At 34.4% G+C, this 18,811-nt stretch overlaps 1 protein-coding gene across 1 annotated transcript in view; it reads right to left on the bottom strand.

The window, feature by feature from the left end:
- LOC126183377 (protein unc-79 homolog) overlaps positions 1-18,811 on the bottom strand; it is an 852,060-nt gene that overhangs the window by 377,613 nt on the left and 455,636 nt on the right. The window contains 1 exon segment of the mRNA XM_049925310.1: positions 14,811-14,901. Within this exon segment, the coding sequence (XP_049781267.1) occupies positions 14,811-14,901 (91 nt within the window).

Below are 18,811 nucleotides of genomic sequence, written 5' to 3'. Positions count from 1 at the left end.
GTTTATGAAACTGTGTGAGTTATTTTGGGACTCATCTTGCATAACCTTTATGAAACCCAAGTCTGTTGTGGATATTTCCTATGCAGAACTGTGACTAATCTGCAGACAATGTACCACTTCATTAATAGTTAATAGTCTGTCTAAGAGAAGCATTTCATGTGAACGTTCAATGGTTTCTTCATTTGTGTCGGTAAACAGTCATTCGGCTCCTTCATCATGCATAACACTTGTGCAGTCATTTTGCAATTTTTCAATCCATTCCTAGAGACTTCGTTGTTCCAAAACACTGTTTCCATACTGTACTAAAAGTCTCCAATGAATTTCGGCCCCTGATACACCTTCGGACCACAAAAATGGATCACTGAACGTTGCTCTTCTTTGGTGCAAATTAACAGCAGAGCAGCCATGATTAACAGCACGGCAGTGATAACAAAACCGACCTAGCAGCTTGAAAATTGCAAAGATATAACAACAAATAAACAAAGCATGTGTCATCATATCTAAATTTCAGATAATAATTGACTTACCCTTGTATATACCAAAAAAACACAAAAGATAGTTCAGAGTGGATTACCAATGCTAGTTTACACACCCACAAGACACAAAGGAAGAACAAGGTATGAAGATTATCCTTCTGACAGACAATACTTGATAAAGGACTTCAGTACTTTGGTATCAAGCTACTACGGAGTCTGTCCAAAAATGCATATAGTACTATATATCACACTTACTTTGAAAAGAAACTCATAAACTAACCATAAAAACTGAACTGAATTTTGTGTTATATGACCCTGTAGGATTACACTGTGTACAGTTTGAATGTGTGTAATATACACATCAAATACTTTCCATGCTACATATTCCCTAAGAAGTAGCCATATTAATTACATTCTCTAATACCACTGATTGAAAAGAATTGGGTACACAAATTCAATTTAATAAGTACTTTTTAACATTGTAAAATTTCTTGTCCACCTAATAGTTTATGAGCATATATAATGATGGAACTCTAGAAACAAGCCTTAAAAATGAAAGTGAAGAACACAGTTTTGTTGTCTTTACAGTGATTCCATACAAAGTATTAGAAAAATCAGTATAGCACCTCGGGCCTTGCAGTCTGAAAATGTGGATGTTGTAGAAAAATATGACTTCTTTGAAATGGTGCTCTCAGAAATAGCTAGCATCAGAGTTTCATTAGACAAACTGCGCCACAGTACCTTCAGTAACACTAAAAAAGGACTAGTGAATATAAATTACCTAACAAGTGAATAAAAACAATAAAGAAGCACTTAAATGAGCATTATTAGGATGAGAGGTTGTTATGGAATGCCTCTTTGTGCACCATGTGGTATCTCACACACAAGCATATTTATGAGTGTAAAAGTAGCCATGATCACCCAGCATGCACTGTGAAGTGTTTAGCAGAAGGCACGCATAAGAAGCGAGGATGTAGCTCACTGCTTGGCCTGCAAGTGACAGTATTTGTCATGAGGCTGTCCAAAGTAATTTTCCAATATACATGTTTGTCAACATAAGAAGATAGGACGTAACAGAGTTTGCCAGAAACATGCAGTGTGGTCTACAGGCCTCTTTACCCACTGTGGAAGTATGCAGCTCCCTAACGTACATTTTAAAACTGCAGTCACAACAGACAATGCATGAAGCACTATAGCTATGTAAGAACTAAGGATATCAGATAAAAGGTCTCATTGAGATGAAACAGATATGCCTATGCTAAACCTTGTAGCACAATATATATTTTTATATACATGCAAAGGACTTTGTCTCTTCTCTTATGTTGGATGTAGAGAAAACAAAAAAATATTTCAATGTAGAGGAGTATATAAATATATTTATATTGTTGTAAATTACAAAAATTAATAACTTTTGTTGTATTTACTGCACAGAGCTTGGTAATGGCTCAAAAAGAAGCCTAATGCAAAACCAAAAGTAGAAAATCAATATTTTTTGGTGTAGTATATTTCCATAATTTCCATGTAATGTTATTAAAAATATTGTTAATGATAAATCACAATAAGAAAACCAATGCAATATGATAAGGTAGAGCTGTAGCTGAGTCAACTGTGATACCACAACCTATGGACACTCAATCTGATTCTAGAAAATTGGCAGTAAGCCAGATCAAAAAATGCAGTCACAGTTGTGTTCACCTAAAATAGTACCTAAATGTAGCACCAGCTGGTGATTTATCCGTCTTCAATGTGTGATAATGTAAGAATTTTTCTCATACAAGTAATATCAAAAATAATAAAATGTCATATGCGCAAATAGATGAACCAGTACTTCAGACAAAATAACCTACTTAGCTCCTAACAAAATGGTTTTAGACCTCATTTTTCAAAGTCATAGAGAACATTTAGTAACTACAAACAGTGAAGGCTCAGACTGCTTACACATTACAAAAGGCACAGGGTTCAATACTTGGTGCTTCCCTGTTCACAGTCTGTATTAATAATTTACTCTCCCTCATGGTGCACAAGGCAGTGTCATACACAGATGATGCAACTTTAATTACACATTCTGATGGTCTAGAGGAGCTGTGACATAACTTACATGTAGCAGTGGATAGATGTACCAATTGGTTATGGACAAACTGTTCACTTACTAATGATAGTGAAACTGAAGAAGCTGTTTACAATTTAAGTGTCTCCAATGAAGATTACAAAACAATTACAATATTAGGTTTCTACATAGATCAAAAATGCTGCTGGGTGAATTACACAGAAAAAAATTTTGCTTTAAGCTGTCTTGAGAGACTTATCTGTGGTACAAATTGAGCAATAATGTGAGCAAAATGCAACGCGTGTAAGCATATTTTGCATTTTTCCACTCCTTTCTTACCTATGGAATTCTTGTATTGGATAAATGCCCTGACTCAAAAATTGTTTTCGTGTGGCAAATTTAATATTATGACAGTTCCTAGCCTGTGTATGTACAGTTGTTCCTCAGTGTTAAAGGGAATTTAAATAAATTTAACCTTAGGATGTCAATATGCAAAAACAATGCAAGACCTGGACAATCAATTTATTTCTTCTATAGTATATATATTTATAATATTACTTGAAAATACAGCTCTTCGGTACACAGGTAAAAAATTTTCAACTTTACCTAGGTTTCAACTGCTCTAAGGCAGCCTTCATCAGAAGTAAAACATTTTTACATTACCTATAACAGAGTTTTGGAATAATATAAAAATTATTAAATTAAACATATGTAATAAAATTACATCATAGCTAACTGCTATGGTACAGTAGACAATGAAAGCATACTTAAATAGAGTAAATAGTTATGAAATGGTTTAGAGCAACAGTGCTCATGTTAAAGATAAAAATATATTTGTACATTATAAAATTGTCCTAAGAATGCACAACGTGATTAAGATGCGCCGCTAAGGGTCGCGTGTGCGGCCGGCACTGTAAGCAGCATGACTGACAGGCGCGTGCACTGTAGATGTTAGCAAGTCGGCACCTTGTATCACACCATCTAGTATTGAATGTTTGTAATTTACAGTGACAACAGCTGTCAGAAGCATTGGAACAGGAATGCACATAATGTGCTGATTACATTATGTCAGATAGTACCTCAGTTTTTTAAACGGACTTGCAGAAACCACCCATTCTGTTCTCTACAGCACATTTAAAATTATTTTAACAAAATAGTTTAATAAAAAAGAGCATACTACTCAGTAAAAGAGTGTTGAGGAAACAAATTTAATTGACAAAGTTCTGACCAAATACTACCACACTAGGGTGTTACACCAGAGGATACTAGAAAATACAAATACTCAGCATCAAAGGGTTTGTTAACAGGTTCCTTCATTTATGATTTCGACATTATATGTAACTCTACATTGTTTATGTAAATATCACGAAATTTTATCTATCCCTCTTATTAGTTTTATATGCAGAGTAAGGATGGCTATCTTTGTCATGTGGGTAATGTGGCCACTAAGTTTTATTCTCTTGGAGAGTGCTGCAGCCTCATGAAAAACATTTAAAATTCCTCAAACAGATGCAGTTGGTTTTCTCAGTGAATTCTGTGGTGTCAACTGCAAGCACTCCTCTGCAGTGAAATGTTTATAATTTTCTCTGCGTTTGATCTAAGTGAAGTGACAGATTCCTTTGCATCTATTAAAAAATATATATTGAGACAGTTAATATCTGTAATGATGGTAAAATGTCATATGTTTTAGCCTTTGAAACCACATATTTATGAATTTTTTTGGCTTTGTTATTTCATATTCAGATAACATTTAGTACAATAGTGTCCAACCAGGCATAGCAACCAGTCACCTGACAGGCTAAAGTGGCCATGTGGACACATTGCGTGAACATATAGCTTTAAATGTATTTACCTTGTTTCAAGACAACAGAATTGATAATAAAACAAGAGTATTTAATAAAATAAGTATATTAAGGCATTAGTATATTAACAACCTGATGAAAAGCTATGTTCTTTTATTACAGATGTATATTAAGACACTATAACTTGATGTTTATGCTGGATAAATTGCAAGCTGATCAAAATATTTCATAGTTAGACTTAAATGTTGGTTCAGATGGAGGAGCTTTGGGTCCAGGCTGGGGCCATAAGTTACACTGGTGAGGCTGAGCGGTCAGCAACAAAGGGGGCATTAACACGTGCACTTAGTGACTTTTAGACTAATAGCTACTGAAAACATGCTGGCAGCTTACCTGCTCTAAAGTGATTGAATCTAGAGATGGGCAAGAATTTAAGACTTACAATAGACAGACATTCTTAAATATGTTTATAATCTGGATTGCTTCAAGAAAATATTGTAGAGCAAATCCAAGCATATCAAAATAATCACTGTAATGTTATGCATCTAATAATATGCCATGGCAATTTTAACAATAAAAACATTGAAAATTACAGTGAAATTAATAATATTTCTACAAAATATGTCACTTATTACATATTAAGTTATGTGGGCGAGAAAGATCAACTAGGTGTTCAATAATAGCATGGCACCTTAGCTATTATTAAAACAAGCTAAATCACTGTACATTCTATAGTTCCTGCATATTGAATAGTTTTAAGTAATTTTTGTGCAAATACGTTGAGCCAAAAGGGTCTTCCACATTCACACAACCAAATGAAGTAGTATGGTGTTTTCCATGTTCATTATTTCGTTTATTCTACTACAGTTGTCGTTTTTTATTATAAGTGCACTAGATACATATGTGTTTAAGTGGAGAATTGAAGAATATTGGGTTTAATATCATTAGAGATGTTAGAAAGTAAGTTTTTATTTGAAATAAGTCTAGTTAGTATGCTTTTAGCATTAGAATGGTGGTCAATTTTGTACATTTAATGACATTTTAAGAAAGTCATGTTTTTGGTGAGAGCCATCTCAAGTCCTCTTTGGTGGGAACAGTAGGTCATTGGAGAATGCTGGGAAGTGGAAGTACTTTTGGGCACAAGGGAGAACTGAGAGGGGACACATATGTAGGAGAAGAAGTAGCAGACTTTTACTCTGATGTCAAGCTACTGGAGGATGTAGCACTCAATATTATACATTATGTGATTGGAAAGTTTTGTAATTTATTTATTTATATACCAGCTTATGATGTACATCTATGGAGTAAGTCCAAGAACATATTTTCCTTGTCAGTTTTCCAATAAAATACATTACTTTTACTGATTCTACCTATAGTTTTGCTAAGATTACTACTAAATTTTAGCCACAACATTTCTGGACATTAACATCATAGTTACAAAATTTTAGATACTGTAAATGGAATGGATTTTATGAGGCATACATAACCTATGTACCTAAATTACAGAACATTTAGTAATTGCAATAATTCTATGCTATGTGTCCATCATTTTATATATACGATATAATACATTCACATAGCACATACGTATTCTAGATCCCATTTTCTTTACATTTATAAAAAAAAAAATTAACATCAATAATACTGTAGAAAAACAAAATCTTGAGATAAAACAATGCTGTTAAGAAGTTAACACATTTTACTTTTTCTTTTCTCTATACCTGTGTACATTTTTCTTTTAGTGTACTAAGTCTGTTTGATTCAGTTATTTTCATTTGAAAGAAATTCTCTGATTGAATATAAAGGGATTTCTAATAGCAGTTGTTTGATTGACTGTTTAAACTTATCCTTCAATTTGTCATTAGTGATGTGTGGTGGTAAAGAGTTGTAAACCTTTACTGCCATGTAACCACTGCTTCTCTCATACTGAGTTATGTTACACTGCGGAATTCTTAATTTCTTGGTGTTTCTGGTGTGGTGGTGGTGTACATCTTCATTTTTGTTGAATTTATCTTTATGATCCCAAGCAAGGAGCAGAATTTTATATATGTACAAGCTGTAGAAGGTTAGAATCTTATATTATTTGAACAGAGGCTTGCAACTATCTCTTGTCTTTTGTTTCCTATTATTCTAATTGCTCTCTTTTGTAATTTGAAAATTTTAATTACCTCAGTCAAGTGGGCCCAGATTTCTATACCACAGCTCATTATAGCACTGAAGTATGAAAAATACACCATGTGCACATCATCTTCAGTTATTAGCGGCTTAATTTTTCTCAGAGCAAAAATAGCACTGCTAAGTTTACTGCTTATATTGGAAATATGATCTTTCCATCCTAAACAACTGTGATCCCTAAAAATTTAGCACTTTCAAATTCTCTTACATTTAGCTCTTGCAAATTTGTTAGTTCACTTGTTTTTCTTTAGTTGTTCCTAAATAGGACAGCATTAGTTTTTTCATAATTGAGAATTAACCTATTCACTTCATGCCAATGGGTGATCATTTTGACTGTTTGATTACTTTTATTTATAGCTTCCTGTAACCTCGGTGTCACAGTTATGTTTGTTGTGTCATCTGCAAAGAGTATCAATTCACTATCTACGTTACAAGGTAAATCGGTAAACAAACCATTGCTCGATTAACTTCCGACTGCTAACATTGTAAAATTTGGAAATATATGTGTGTTAGGCAATAGCCATGGCCAAAGAATTGCCACAGTGCTAATCAAAAAATGCAATTACAGGGCAAATGGTTTCGTGAAGCCTGGGGCTCCATTAAGTGAACTGAAAAACCTTACAAAATTATGTGAAGTAACTAATTTGTGTAAGGATGACTTTGTTGTATTGCTGGTAGGATCAAATGATGTACATAGAAATGAGTCATTCATGGCTAGCACAGAATTGAGAAAATGCCCCAATAATTTATCTCACACAAATGTACTCATTGTAAATATCCCGCATCATCATGATTTACTGAGGTGGTCATGTGTAAACAGTTTGGACGAAGGCTCCATACAGTTCACGGTCTTCATTTGAATGCATTAGGAAAGTATGTACTTATGAGAACAAATTTTACTTGTGTTTCACAGTGCAATGAAGTACCCAGGACAAGTGGAAATCAATTGCAAGTAACAAAGCATTCTTTTCATGCAGCGAAAAATATAGCCATCAATCATTGTCAAATGGTTGAAATCCAATAGGCCAGAAAGTAACATCCAAGCTGGGAAACTAACTCAAATTACGAAACGGTTCAAGCCAAACAGAAATGAAGCACAAATTTTCCAAGCTCCAAAAATACTGGAAGACAAACAAGCTGCTGTACGTGTGAGCTCCAGAACAAGGAAAGCTCCAGAGAGGAACTGTGATTTTTTATGGCTGGCACCAGGGAAATCACTTCAGCACCATCCAGATCCAGTGCCATCAAGAATGTAACTATGGATGTAAGTACACAATATCAAAGTGACAAAGAAATGTACAAGCCAAGTGAGCAAGCTGATGGGTTGTTACATAAGAATCCAGACCTACCCTTTTGTGAGAATGGCTCATTATTAAATATTAGGTCTTTAAAAAATAAAATTGATAATCTTAGTAGTAACTATGCAATGCATTGTAATATAAATAGTTTAAGTGCTTAATACTCATGTGACAGAAGCTCTAAGTTAGATGAGCTACAAGTTTTTTTTATTTGAATTTCTAAATGTTAAAGTAATTTGTTTAAATGAACACTGGCTTAGTGGTGATACCATAAAAATCTTAAATAAAACTACAAGATAGCTACCAGCTTTTGTAGGATAAATAAATCACGAGGAGGTTCGTGCATACTCATTCATTCTGATTTAGATTACCATGTAAGATGTGACTTCAATTATTTTAATGAAGAGTGTATTTTTGAGGGTTGCTGTGTTGAGTTAAAGGACTTAAATGTTGTTATAATAACAATTTATAGAATCCCAGGGAAGGTGACGATTGAGCATTTCCTACATAAATTTCAGAGTTTGTTAGAATACCTCAGTAAAGAAAAGAGGAAAAAAATTGTAGTTGCTGCTGATTTCAACATCAATATGTTGAATGAAACATGTGAGGTATCAAAATTTACAGACTTAATAAAAAAAAAATATGGCTTCAAATTAAATTTTTCAGAATCTACAAGAGAAAATGCTCAGTCAGCTACATGCATTTACAATATTTTAACGAATTATGTATTTGAAGATGGATATAAATTTTGTCAAGATCTAGGAATTTCTGATCATATTAGTGTTCAAATTCTTTGTACCAATTAGGCCTAAGTTGTGTTATCCATTATTTTGGGATGTCTCCTGTACACTAATCATATGATTAGAAATTGTATGTTATGAGACGAATAAAACACTATTCACTATTCACTTTATATACATAAGGAAAAGGAGGGGTCCTACAATACTACCATGTTGCACCCCCTGTTTTATATCTTGTAGTTCTGATAGCTGTTTCCCCTGATTGTGTGACACTTCCACTGCTTGTTTTCTGTTCTGCAGAAATGATTTTATGATATCAAGAGCAGTTCCTCTAATTTCATAGTGGTGTAGCTTCATTATTAATATGTGGTGATTGACAAGATCAAAAGCTTTAGATAAGTCACAAAAAACACCAACCGGGATTTGGCCTTGATCCAGGACTGCAGAGATTATACTAATAATTTCAAATGCAGCTGACACTTAAGATTTTTCCTTCTGAAACCCAAACTGTCTACCATTTATGATAGAGTTTTTTTCAAAAAATGCCAATAACCTAATGAATATTATTATTTTTAGGATCTTTGGCAAAATGGGAAGGAGGCTAACTGGTCTGTAATTATCAGGGCACATGTGATCACCTTTTTTTTTTAATAGTGATAGTACTATGGCAATCTTCATTCTATCTGGGAAGATTCCTTTTTGAGACATGAGTTGACTAAGTGACAGTGGGGTTTAGCAGTTTCCCTAATAGTTAGCTTCAAACTTTTATTTGACAGTCCATTTATGTCTGTGGATGCTTTATTTTTTAGTTTCTCTATTATTTTTCTTATCTCTTGTTCAGTTGAGGATACAGGTAACATGAGTTAGGGGTGACTTTTGTTTATTCTCAACTAGTTTTTGGGATTGCAGAGAATCACTATTATTACCCTATGCAAGTTGTTGGCAGATTCTGGTAAAATATTGGTTGAAAGTGTTGCTAATGATTATTGGATCTTCTGTTACAACATTATCGATTTTTAGGCTTAAGCTGTATTTGTTATTTGCTGATGACTTTCCTGCTTCTCTGTTTATTATCTTCCAAGTGCTTCTGACTTTGTTGGGAGCTTGTGTAATAACATTTCCATTATACAGTTTTTTTGTAGCTACTAAAGTTTTATTGTAAATCTTTTTATAGGCTCTATAATATTCAACAAAATAAATAGGCCTATCTGGAGCTTTCCAAATTGCATGAAGAAGTTTCAACTTCTTACAGGATACTAATAGACCTTTTGTTAGCCATGGCAGATTTCCTTGCTGTTTCTTTATTGGTTGAGTTTTGGTTGGCAAACACTCTTCAATGATTTTTAAATATATATGTAGGAAACAGTTAACACTATTATATAAGTACATTTCTGGCCACTTTTCATTTTATAGATTTATCTTTAGGTCTGTTATGTTAGAACTTCTCATATCTCTGTAAGGGATAAAGTTGAGGGAATATAATTTCCCTGCTTCTTTTATTATTACTGTCTGTGAGTTGTGATCTGATAAATTCATGTCTTCTATTAGGCAATTATATCTGCCAGACTGAATATTTGTAATTATGTAATAAATGGCAGTTTGAGTGTTCATACCTATTCTCATATAGTTTTGAATTGTGTTATGTAAACCATACATTATAAGTAAGATCCCTAGTTACGTTTTATATTTTGATTCAGATAGGGAGTCAATATTCAAGTCTCCACATAAAATTAACTTTTTCTTCCAAAATTGTGATAGCAGCTTATCAAGGTTTTTTATGAACATACTGAAATCACCACTTGGAGCTCTGTGTAAAGACATTATTACATAGGTTACATTTTTCAGTTCAGTTCTTATACTACTACACTCAAAATGTTTTTCAGTTGCATATATTTCCAATGGAATTGCAGTTGCAGAGCAGGAGGTGCAATCTCTAACAAATATGCAGCTACCACTATTTTTTAAATTCTTTCTGCAAAAGTACGATACTAGCTTATAATTGTCTAAGTTTATACAAGTTATTTCATTGTTTTTTAGCCAATGTTCAGTTACACAGAGAACAGTAGGCCTTATACCAATGCTTTCCATAGCTACTTGTAAGTTTAAGAGTTTGTTTTTGATTGATTGAATGTTTTGATGTGTAATTATTAATGTATTGACTGAGGTATTTACTCGTCCTGTACTTAACTTTTTGTCCTTTTTATGGCACCCATCAGAAAAAAATCACTTAAGTGAGCTGGAGTTACTGCATTCCTCCTCGGTATCTGAAACATTGTTGTCTCCTTTGATGCTGAGCACTTCACTTCTGGTGAGGTGGTAATCTTCCCTCTCGGTACTGGAACTGCTGTCTTATTCCTCTTCTGTTGGTCATTGTTAGATGGTGATTTTGCTTTCTTCTTTTTCTCCTGCAGAGGATTATTTGATGTTTTTGATGTCAGATTCACTTCTTCAGTAGCACTTGATTGGTTTATATTTTTTGTATTGTTTTCCATTTCTTTTGTTTCCTCTAATGAAGAATGACTTTGTTGTTTTGATTTACAGTCAATTGAATTTTTCTGTGCACTTGAATTGAGAGGGTAATGCCAACAAAGAATCAGCTTTTTATCAGAGGATTTTTTCTGCCTTTCTGACGCAATATTGGCTATTTGTTTGGCTATCGCCTGTTTCCCCAAAAAGTTAAGATTTAAGCCATGGACAGTATGAAATTTTCAACCAATATTGCTAATGTCTACAGTCACCATGTTTCTGAAATGCTTACATACTCCTAACAGATGTTTATTTGCCCCTGCAATTTCTTTGTTCACACAGGACAATTTTGGTAAGTCGTATCTATGTGGAATATTGCATACTACCACATTTGTGTGAGTAATGTGGCTTAAGCATCTTTTCAGACTTTGTATGACCTTTTCAGTTTTATTTTTATATACATCATTTGACCCTCCTAATAATACAACAAAATTATTTTGATTAAGACTGGTACAATCGGGAGATTGTCCTAGCTTCTCTACTTCAGAAAATGGGGTGTTTGGTTTAGTAATATCTCTTGATTTTAGTTGTGTGGTCTGGTTGAAAATTTCCACTAGTCCACAACCATGGCTGTCCACCAACACTATTACCTTACTTATGTTATTTATCATTTCGTTTTTCTCTGGAGTCACCATTTTAATGTTTCACTCCACTGCTAGTATATGCACACAAATTGTCACAATGTTGTTTTGTTTTTGTTTCACAGTTTTGGACACACTGTTTTCTTGTTTTCATAATAATTTTTCATTTTTTTGCTTTAGAGTCAAGACTTCACTTTTCAACGCCTCAATATCACCTTGTAATATCTTGATAATTTCGCTTTTTGTTTTCACCACTTTCTAAACTTCAGATTTTTCAAAATGTAAACAGTTGAGACATGTCCATAAATACACTGATGTATTTTAAGTTTATTTTGGCATACCTTTCGTGAAGATTCCTTTCATCACCTTTTTATAACATTCTTTACACAACGAGCTGTTCAACACTTTTGACAAGAGAATCACACTATCCATTTTCTGTAATACTTCTGTTTTTGGGGCATGAAAGAAGCAGTCTTATGCGAAGTAAAATTCAACTAGTAACTTTCAACCTAGCAATGAATTGTCAAAATATTGGGAACTCTATTACATTTCCTGCTACATTTTACACAATATAAACTGGTGTTCACTATTTGTTATTCTGTAACCTTCTTTAAGTATATTTTTAGGGCCATCATTTCTGTATAACTTTGCTTCATTTCTGAACAAATTATTAGACTTGTGCAACTTTAAACTCATGTTTCTGTCTACATTTATTTGCAAAATTTCCAAATTTTATCATTTATGATCATTGATCCTACTAAAATTTATTATTATTAACTTATGATGATGATGTTTGGTTTGTGGGGTGCTCAACTGCATCATTATCAGCGCCCGTACACAATTCCAAATGTTGCTCAGTCCAATTTCACCATTTTTCAAGAATGATGATGAAATGATGAGGATAACACAAACACCCAGTCATCTCGAGTCAGGTGAAAATCCCCTACCCTACCGGGAACTGAACCCGGGACCCTGTGCTTGGGAAGCAAGAACGCGACCGCGAGACCACGAGCTGCAGACATGATTAATTTATTCATATAACTGTTCTGTGATTAATTTATTACACTATAAGTTCATAATTTAATGAAGATTATTTAGCTGTGTTTGCTACTGGACATAAAGCAGATGTGTACGGCTCGACCCAATGACCTCATTGAGCCATGCCTTCAATATGTACATAGTCCAGTACCCATTCTTATTGCTAACTCACACTAATGAGTGTGTAGGTACAGTAAGGAACCTGGCAATTTACAATGCCATCAAATTATTTCAGAAAATCACAACAAGAATCATGGGATTCCCAAGCTATGCAATAGGGACTGGATGCTGTCAGAAAAGAAAAGATACTGATTGCTACAGCAGCCAAAATATTATGTCTTAAGAAATACACTTACAAGAGAAGCTTTTAAAAACTATCATGCTGCTGAAGACGAGAAGCTTCTTGAGAATTTCACATGTATATTCAAACAAGAACAGGAGGAAGAACTCCATAACTATATTTTTCATATGGTATGAAGACATTATGGCATATGAGAAACTGATTTATGTCACTTGACATCTCATATTGCTGAGCATAATGATGTACCACATCCATTCAAGAAAGAGAAAAAGTGGGCAGGCTAGGATTGATTGGCACAGTTTAGATGAGACATCCAAGCAAAAGCCCTATTGAACATATACCACTTCATTTGAGCCTTATTTTTCCTTTTAACTGTCTCTGAGCACTTTGTCCTACCTATTAGGTAAAATGGCCATTTTGGAAACATTCACTACAGTTCACTTTTCCACCACAAAATGAGGATTTGAATAATAACTGTTTTATACTTATGGGATGTATACAGTTTATACATGTATATTACATATGCTGATCTATGACATGCCAAAGAAAAACATAATCCTTAGGGTGAGCACTTAAACCAACTTTCCCCTAAATATTTTGATCAATAACATTTAAAATGTTTGAAGGTGAAGAAACAAATAAATAAATATTTTGAGATGTTTTACAAATGTATTGAGTTACATCACTATTACGCATATCCCTATGGCAATTTTTTAAATAATTTTTGTTCTAATATTGCGATTATTATCTCACAAATTCACCTCTTGGAACATAATATAGTCACAAAACTTTTATTGTTTTATTTTTTATGGAATTTCAATTGACTGGGTGTTATCACGTGCTCTTACTATAGTTTTATGGGAGATATTTTTCATGGAAGAAGGTTTGTTTAGCACATTACTTCATTCTTCCACTGGGAAATCAAAAAAGTAACTGCAATAATAGAATTCATCTAACAAAATATTATGTATTGCACATTATTTATTGTGGCATTGCACAAATATTGTGCAAAAGTTTTAAGCCTTAAACTAGAAAGTAGTTTCAATTGGTGATCAAGAAGCACTAAACCTATGCATCCAGGAATGCAGTAAACACTAAGTGGGTATCAGATATATCATAACCTAATACACCGGGCAATTAAAATTAAAGTGCAGCAACTGACAGAGGTCCAGTGTGGATTGTAATTATCATATGGCAGCGAAATTTGGTACATATGTTAATGTGTTAATATAAAACTGATTAATGACGAAAAAAAAATTAGTACCAGTTTTGGCTTCCAGGTGCAAATCTTGCATTGCACACAGTTTGTATGATGACTGATTGCATTCCTCTCATATTCCACCAATGAACTGCATCTGTCATGTGCTTTACCTACAACTGTGACTAAGTAATCATTCCATTTCATATCCTCACAAATTTTTACACATGAGTATTTGTATGAGTTGACAAATGACGACTGTGACTCACTCATATTGTAGTATTAGGATAGGTTCATGTTTGAATGATTCTTCCTAAACTATATCACCAAATCCTTGCCTGTCATCATTTTTGAACATTTAAAGTGAGTTTTTAATCATTGCAGCATTTTGTAATTGTTGTTTTTATGTACTGCACTTTCATTTATTACCACATTTAATGACGTGACATTCTAGTAAATTTTTTCAATACAATAAATTATATTCTGCTATCATTAAAACATACACTTATCTTTATTTTTGTTCTTAGTGATGACTTTGAGTTGTCATCTTACAAAATACTGAATTAAGGTGCACACTAGATCATTATAGAGACAGTAATGGAATACCCATAAAAAGGGCATGTAAATTTACCTGTATGCTGCCATGAAGTGTACTATCAGATTTTGGACTTTCTGGAATAGCTGCCAGTTCTGATTCAGTTGTTTCTGCTTCAATTGAGTAACTAAAATACAAGAAAAAATTTCTATGTTATTTGAAAGAAATGTTGAATTTGTTAATAAAGCACAGAGTTAAAGAGTTTATGTGTTATAATATGTTAAGTATCAGGTTTTCTTTTTCTTTGTGACAAACTGTGTTCAGATCATGCGGCATAAAGAAGTATCATGTATTCAACAGCAGTAGTCTTAAATGAGTAGTTTTATTAAACATACTATGCAGCTGGTGACATGTAACAGTTGATACTCAGAGGAGCTCAATGTACAGTTCTTCATGTTATCTGAGACTATGGTCTGAAGATAGTCACACAGACCAAAACTGGATACCGGAATTAAAAATTAATAATATATTGTAATCTAGACTGTCAACTTTTTAATTTTTTGGTTCAAACTGTAATTTACAGTCACTGTATTATAGTGACAGATTTTTCCCACACCATTATCTAACAAATTTTGTATCATCATCATGGAAACACCCAGTACATCATAAACTACAGTATTCCTACCACATTTCTTTGAGGTACGCTGGACACTACTTCCTCTCCAATATGAGCACCATACTGATTTCTTTTAGCTAGGTAGTGTTTATCAAGTCACATACATGATCTGATATTTCACAAGCAAATCTTCTTTACTTGGGTGACTACACTTCCTGCTTTCTGCAAGACACTAAACACTGAATCAACCTAGTTTGTTCTGTCTACAATCTGCTAATTCTCATTAATGAAAACAGAAGTCTGCATTTCACACATTCAGTAAATGTAGAATCCACATTGATCCTTACATCAGAGTTCTTTTCTTTTATTTTGTGTTTGACTTTTCCTGTACCAAGTTATCTCATTTGTTTTCAGTTCTGCAGTAATTCTCAAAAGATGACAGTGGTGTGACTTTGCCTCTGAAGTTTACTTGAGATGGCCACTCAGCTCCATAACTCCATTTCCTACAAAAGACATGTATCATATATGTAATAATACTTATAGGAAAAAGAAAATTAGGTTGTGTTAAGATTGGTGAGTTGGTGATTTATGTTGAAGATATTCTGGGGGCATCATGATGTCACAGCAGGTAAGCAGGCAGGGGCTCAAAGTCTGCAGAGCTCCATCTGTAGTGAAGTTCCATGTTTGTAGAACTTGGTAACTAAGGAGATCTACATACAGAAATGAATTTGACTCAGAACCATAAGGAGAGTTTGTTCATGTTATTACCTGGTTAATGAATTTATTGTCAATCAGGAGTTAAACTGATTTGTGATTGGGATAATAACCTACAAGCATATGTTACTATGTCCCTCTGAAATGAGCAAGAAGACTACTTGAAGAAGGAGATTACTCTCACAGTTTATAATCACTTTTTGTTTCTTTTTTTCTCTGTTAACAGAAAGGACTGTCAGCTAAATTATTTATGTTATTTAAAAATAATTGTGTTTATTCTATGGGATGTTGTACCTGCACAGACAATTTATGTTTGTAAAAATTGCTATTGGACAGTCGGTTGCTTGTATTTGAACTGATCTCATCTCAGAATGAATTTTAAAAAATCCAATTATTTATTAAAACTGCTGGCCTTAAATACAATTGTGTGTGAATGGATAAATATACCAATGGTTTAACTGAAAATTTGTATTTATTTACACCTATGAGCTATTATAAAAATATTAGTCTGCAGTTAAGTATTAAAGAATTCATTGTTATTTTGTATAACAAAAAGTTATTTCATTTTGATCTGTAAAGAAATCAGAGAAGGTAATGCAACACAAATAATAAGAAAGAGGAGTACACAGGTGCAGAATTTTGCTAGCATTTGTGGCTAATAATTATTTTCAGTATATTCATTTGTGTGGCATTTTTGGTTTTATACAACATGATTGTATTGCAGCACAGCACTTCAAATTCAGGTAGAAAATATGTTATCAGCAAATTCAAACAACATGAAGGAATTAGAATTCTGGAAGCATACTATACATTATTCTAATTGGCCAATGAACAGGCCCCTGCATGTATTGTTGAATATTTTGCAGTTTCTGCATTCAAAGAAGAAGAAGTTTTGGTTGAGGATGTGTACATAGTTATTGTTGCCAGGAAGGAGTTGGTGAATTTGGACTCAACCATACTTTGAGATAGGTAATGTTCGATGGTGAAAATGCTATGTAATTGAATTGTAAATGTTGGTATACAAGGAGATGGCATTGATGCTGACACAGATAACAGTAGGTGATAAAGGCATCCAAATTGTGGTGAGCCAACTGGGGAATTATTTCATGTTCCTGGTCTGTGGATAACAGTCTAAAAGTATTGGTCCTTAAGAGCATAAAACTTTACAATGGGAACTCTGGAACAAGCCACAATTGATGTGCAAGTTGGTTGAGCTTGGGAATATGAGCAAGTTGGCAGGCAGGTTAAGGATGGGGCAGGAAAGGTGAGAAAGGATTGCAGGTCTCACAGGAATTCTGAGATTGGTACAATGCAGGAAAGCTTGTAGATCGATATGTAAAACAGTTGTCAGAGAGCCCTATGGCAAGCTGTAATTGGTCCTTAATTTGCACTGTGATGGGGTTGATGTTCAAGCTGGTCCCACGTACGAGGGGGGACCCAAAAGAAACCAAATTGTTGTCATAAAAAAGTTATTGATGAAACTTTTTACAAAATTACTTCAGTCACCTTCAAAATACTCTCCATTACATGTGATGCACTTGTAAAGTCTCTTTCTCCCACTATTGGAAGCATGTTTGGAACTCTTCAAGTTTGATATTGTCCAGTGCCCTTTGCAAAGCTGTTTTTACCACCTCCACATCGTCATAATGCTTCCCTTTTAGCGTTTTTTTCATTTGTAGTAATAGGAAAAAGTCACACGGGGCTAGGTCCGGTGAATACAGAGTGTGGGGAACAACAGACCACCTCTGAGATGCCAAATAGTGGGTCACTCGTAAGGCCGTGTGTGCTGGAGCGCTGTCGTGATGCAGAAACCAGTCACCTGATCACCAAAGTTCCAAGCATTTCCTCCTCACATCCTCTCGAAGACGCCTTAAAACATCCAAGTAAAAGTGCTGGTTAAGAGTCTGGCCAGGGGGTATGAATTAGCGATGGACAATTCCACAAACATCAAAAGAGACAATGATCATTGTCTTCACATTTGACCTCATTTGCCTTGATTTTTTTGGTCTGGGAGAGTTGGAGTCCTCCACTGGTTTTACACTTGCTTGGTTTCTGGGTCATACCCATAACACCAATTCTCATCCCCTGTAATGACTTTGTTCAAGAAGTTTGGATCAAGTGCAATCTCTGTTTTCATGTCCTGACACACATTCATGCGGATTGTTTTTTGCTCCTGTGTGAGAAGGCGCGGAACAAATTTAGCAGCAACACGTCTCATGTGCAAATCCTCACTCAAAATCCGCTGGCATGAGCTCCAACTGACTCGTGTCTCTGCTGAAATTTGGTTGATCGTTTGGCGATGATCCTCGTTGCTCTTTTGGCGGACCTTTTCAATGTTCTACTCATTTTGTGATGTTGAAGGGCGTCCAGAATGAGCTTGGTCTTCAACACACATCTCACCACGTTTAAAGCGCCCAAACCACTCAAAAACCTGTGTGCGGCTCATAGCATCCTCCTGGAAAGCTTCCTGAAGCATTTGGTGTGTCTCTGTTGCAGTTTTCTTTAAGCAGGAAACAAAATTTCACACACACTCTTTGTTCTTTTAAAGTTGCCATAATGACTTCGCAGAGGTAACCTGCCAACAGTCAGAGAAACACAATACCACACTTGCACGTTCAGCTCTACACTGACACTGTCTGCACAGCTGTTTCATGAAGGTCTCTACTAACACCATCTAGCATGAGAACCCTGCACTTTGTCTATGAGTGGCAGTGCCCTAAGGGTACGGTTTCTTTTGGGTCACCCCTCGTATGTTCTATGGGGTACA

Source organism: Schistocerca cancellata, chromosome 4 (genome assembly GCF_023864275.1).
Source record: "Schistocerca cancellata isolate TAMUIC-IGC-003103 chromosome 4, iqSchCanc2.1, whole genome shotgun sequence".
Classification (NCBI taxonomy): Eukaryota; Metazoa; Arthropoda; class Insecta; order Orthoptera; family Acrididae; genus Schistocerca; species Schistocerca cancellata.
This window is presented reverse-complemented; position numbering and strand designations above follow the sequence as displayed.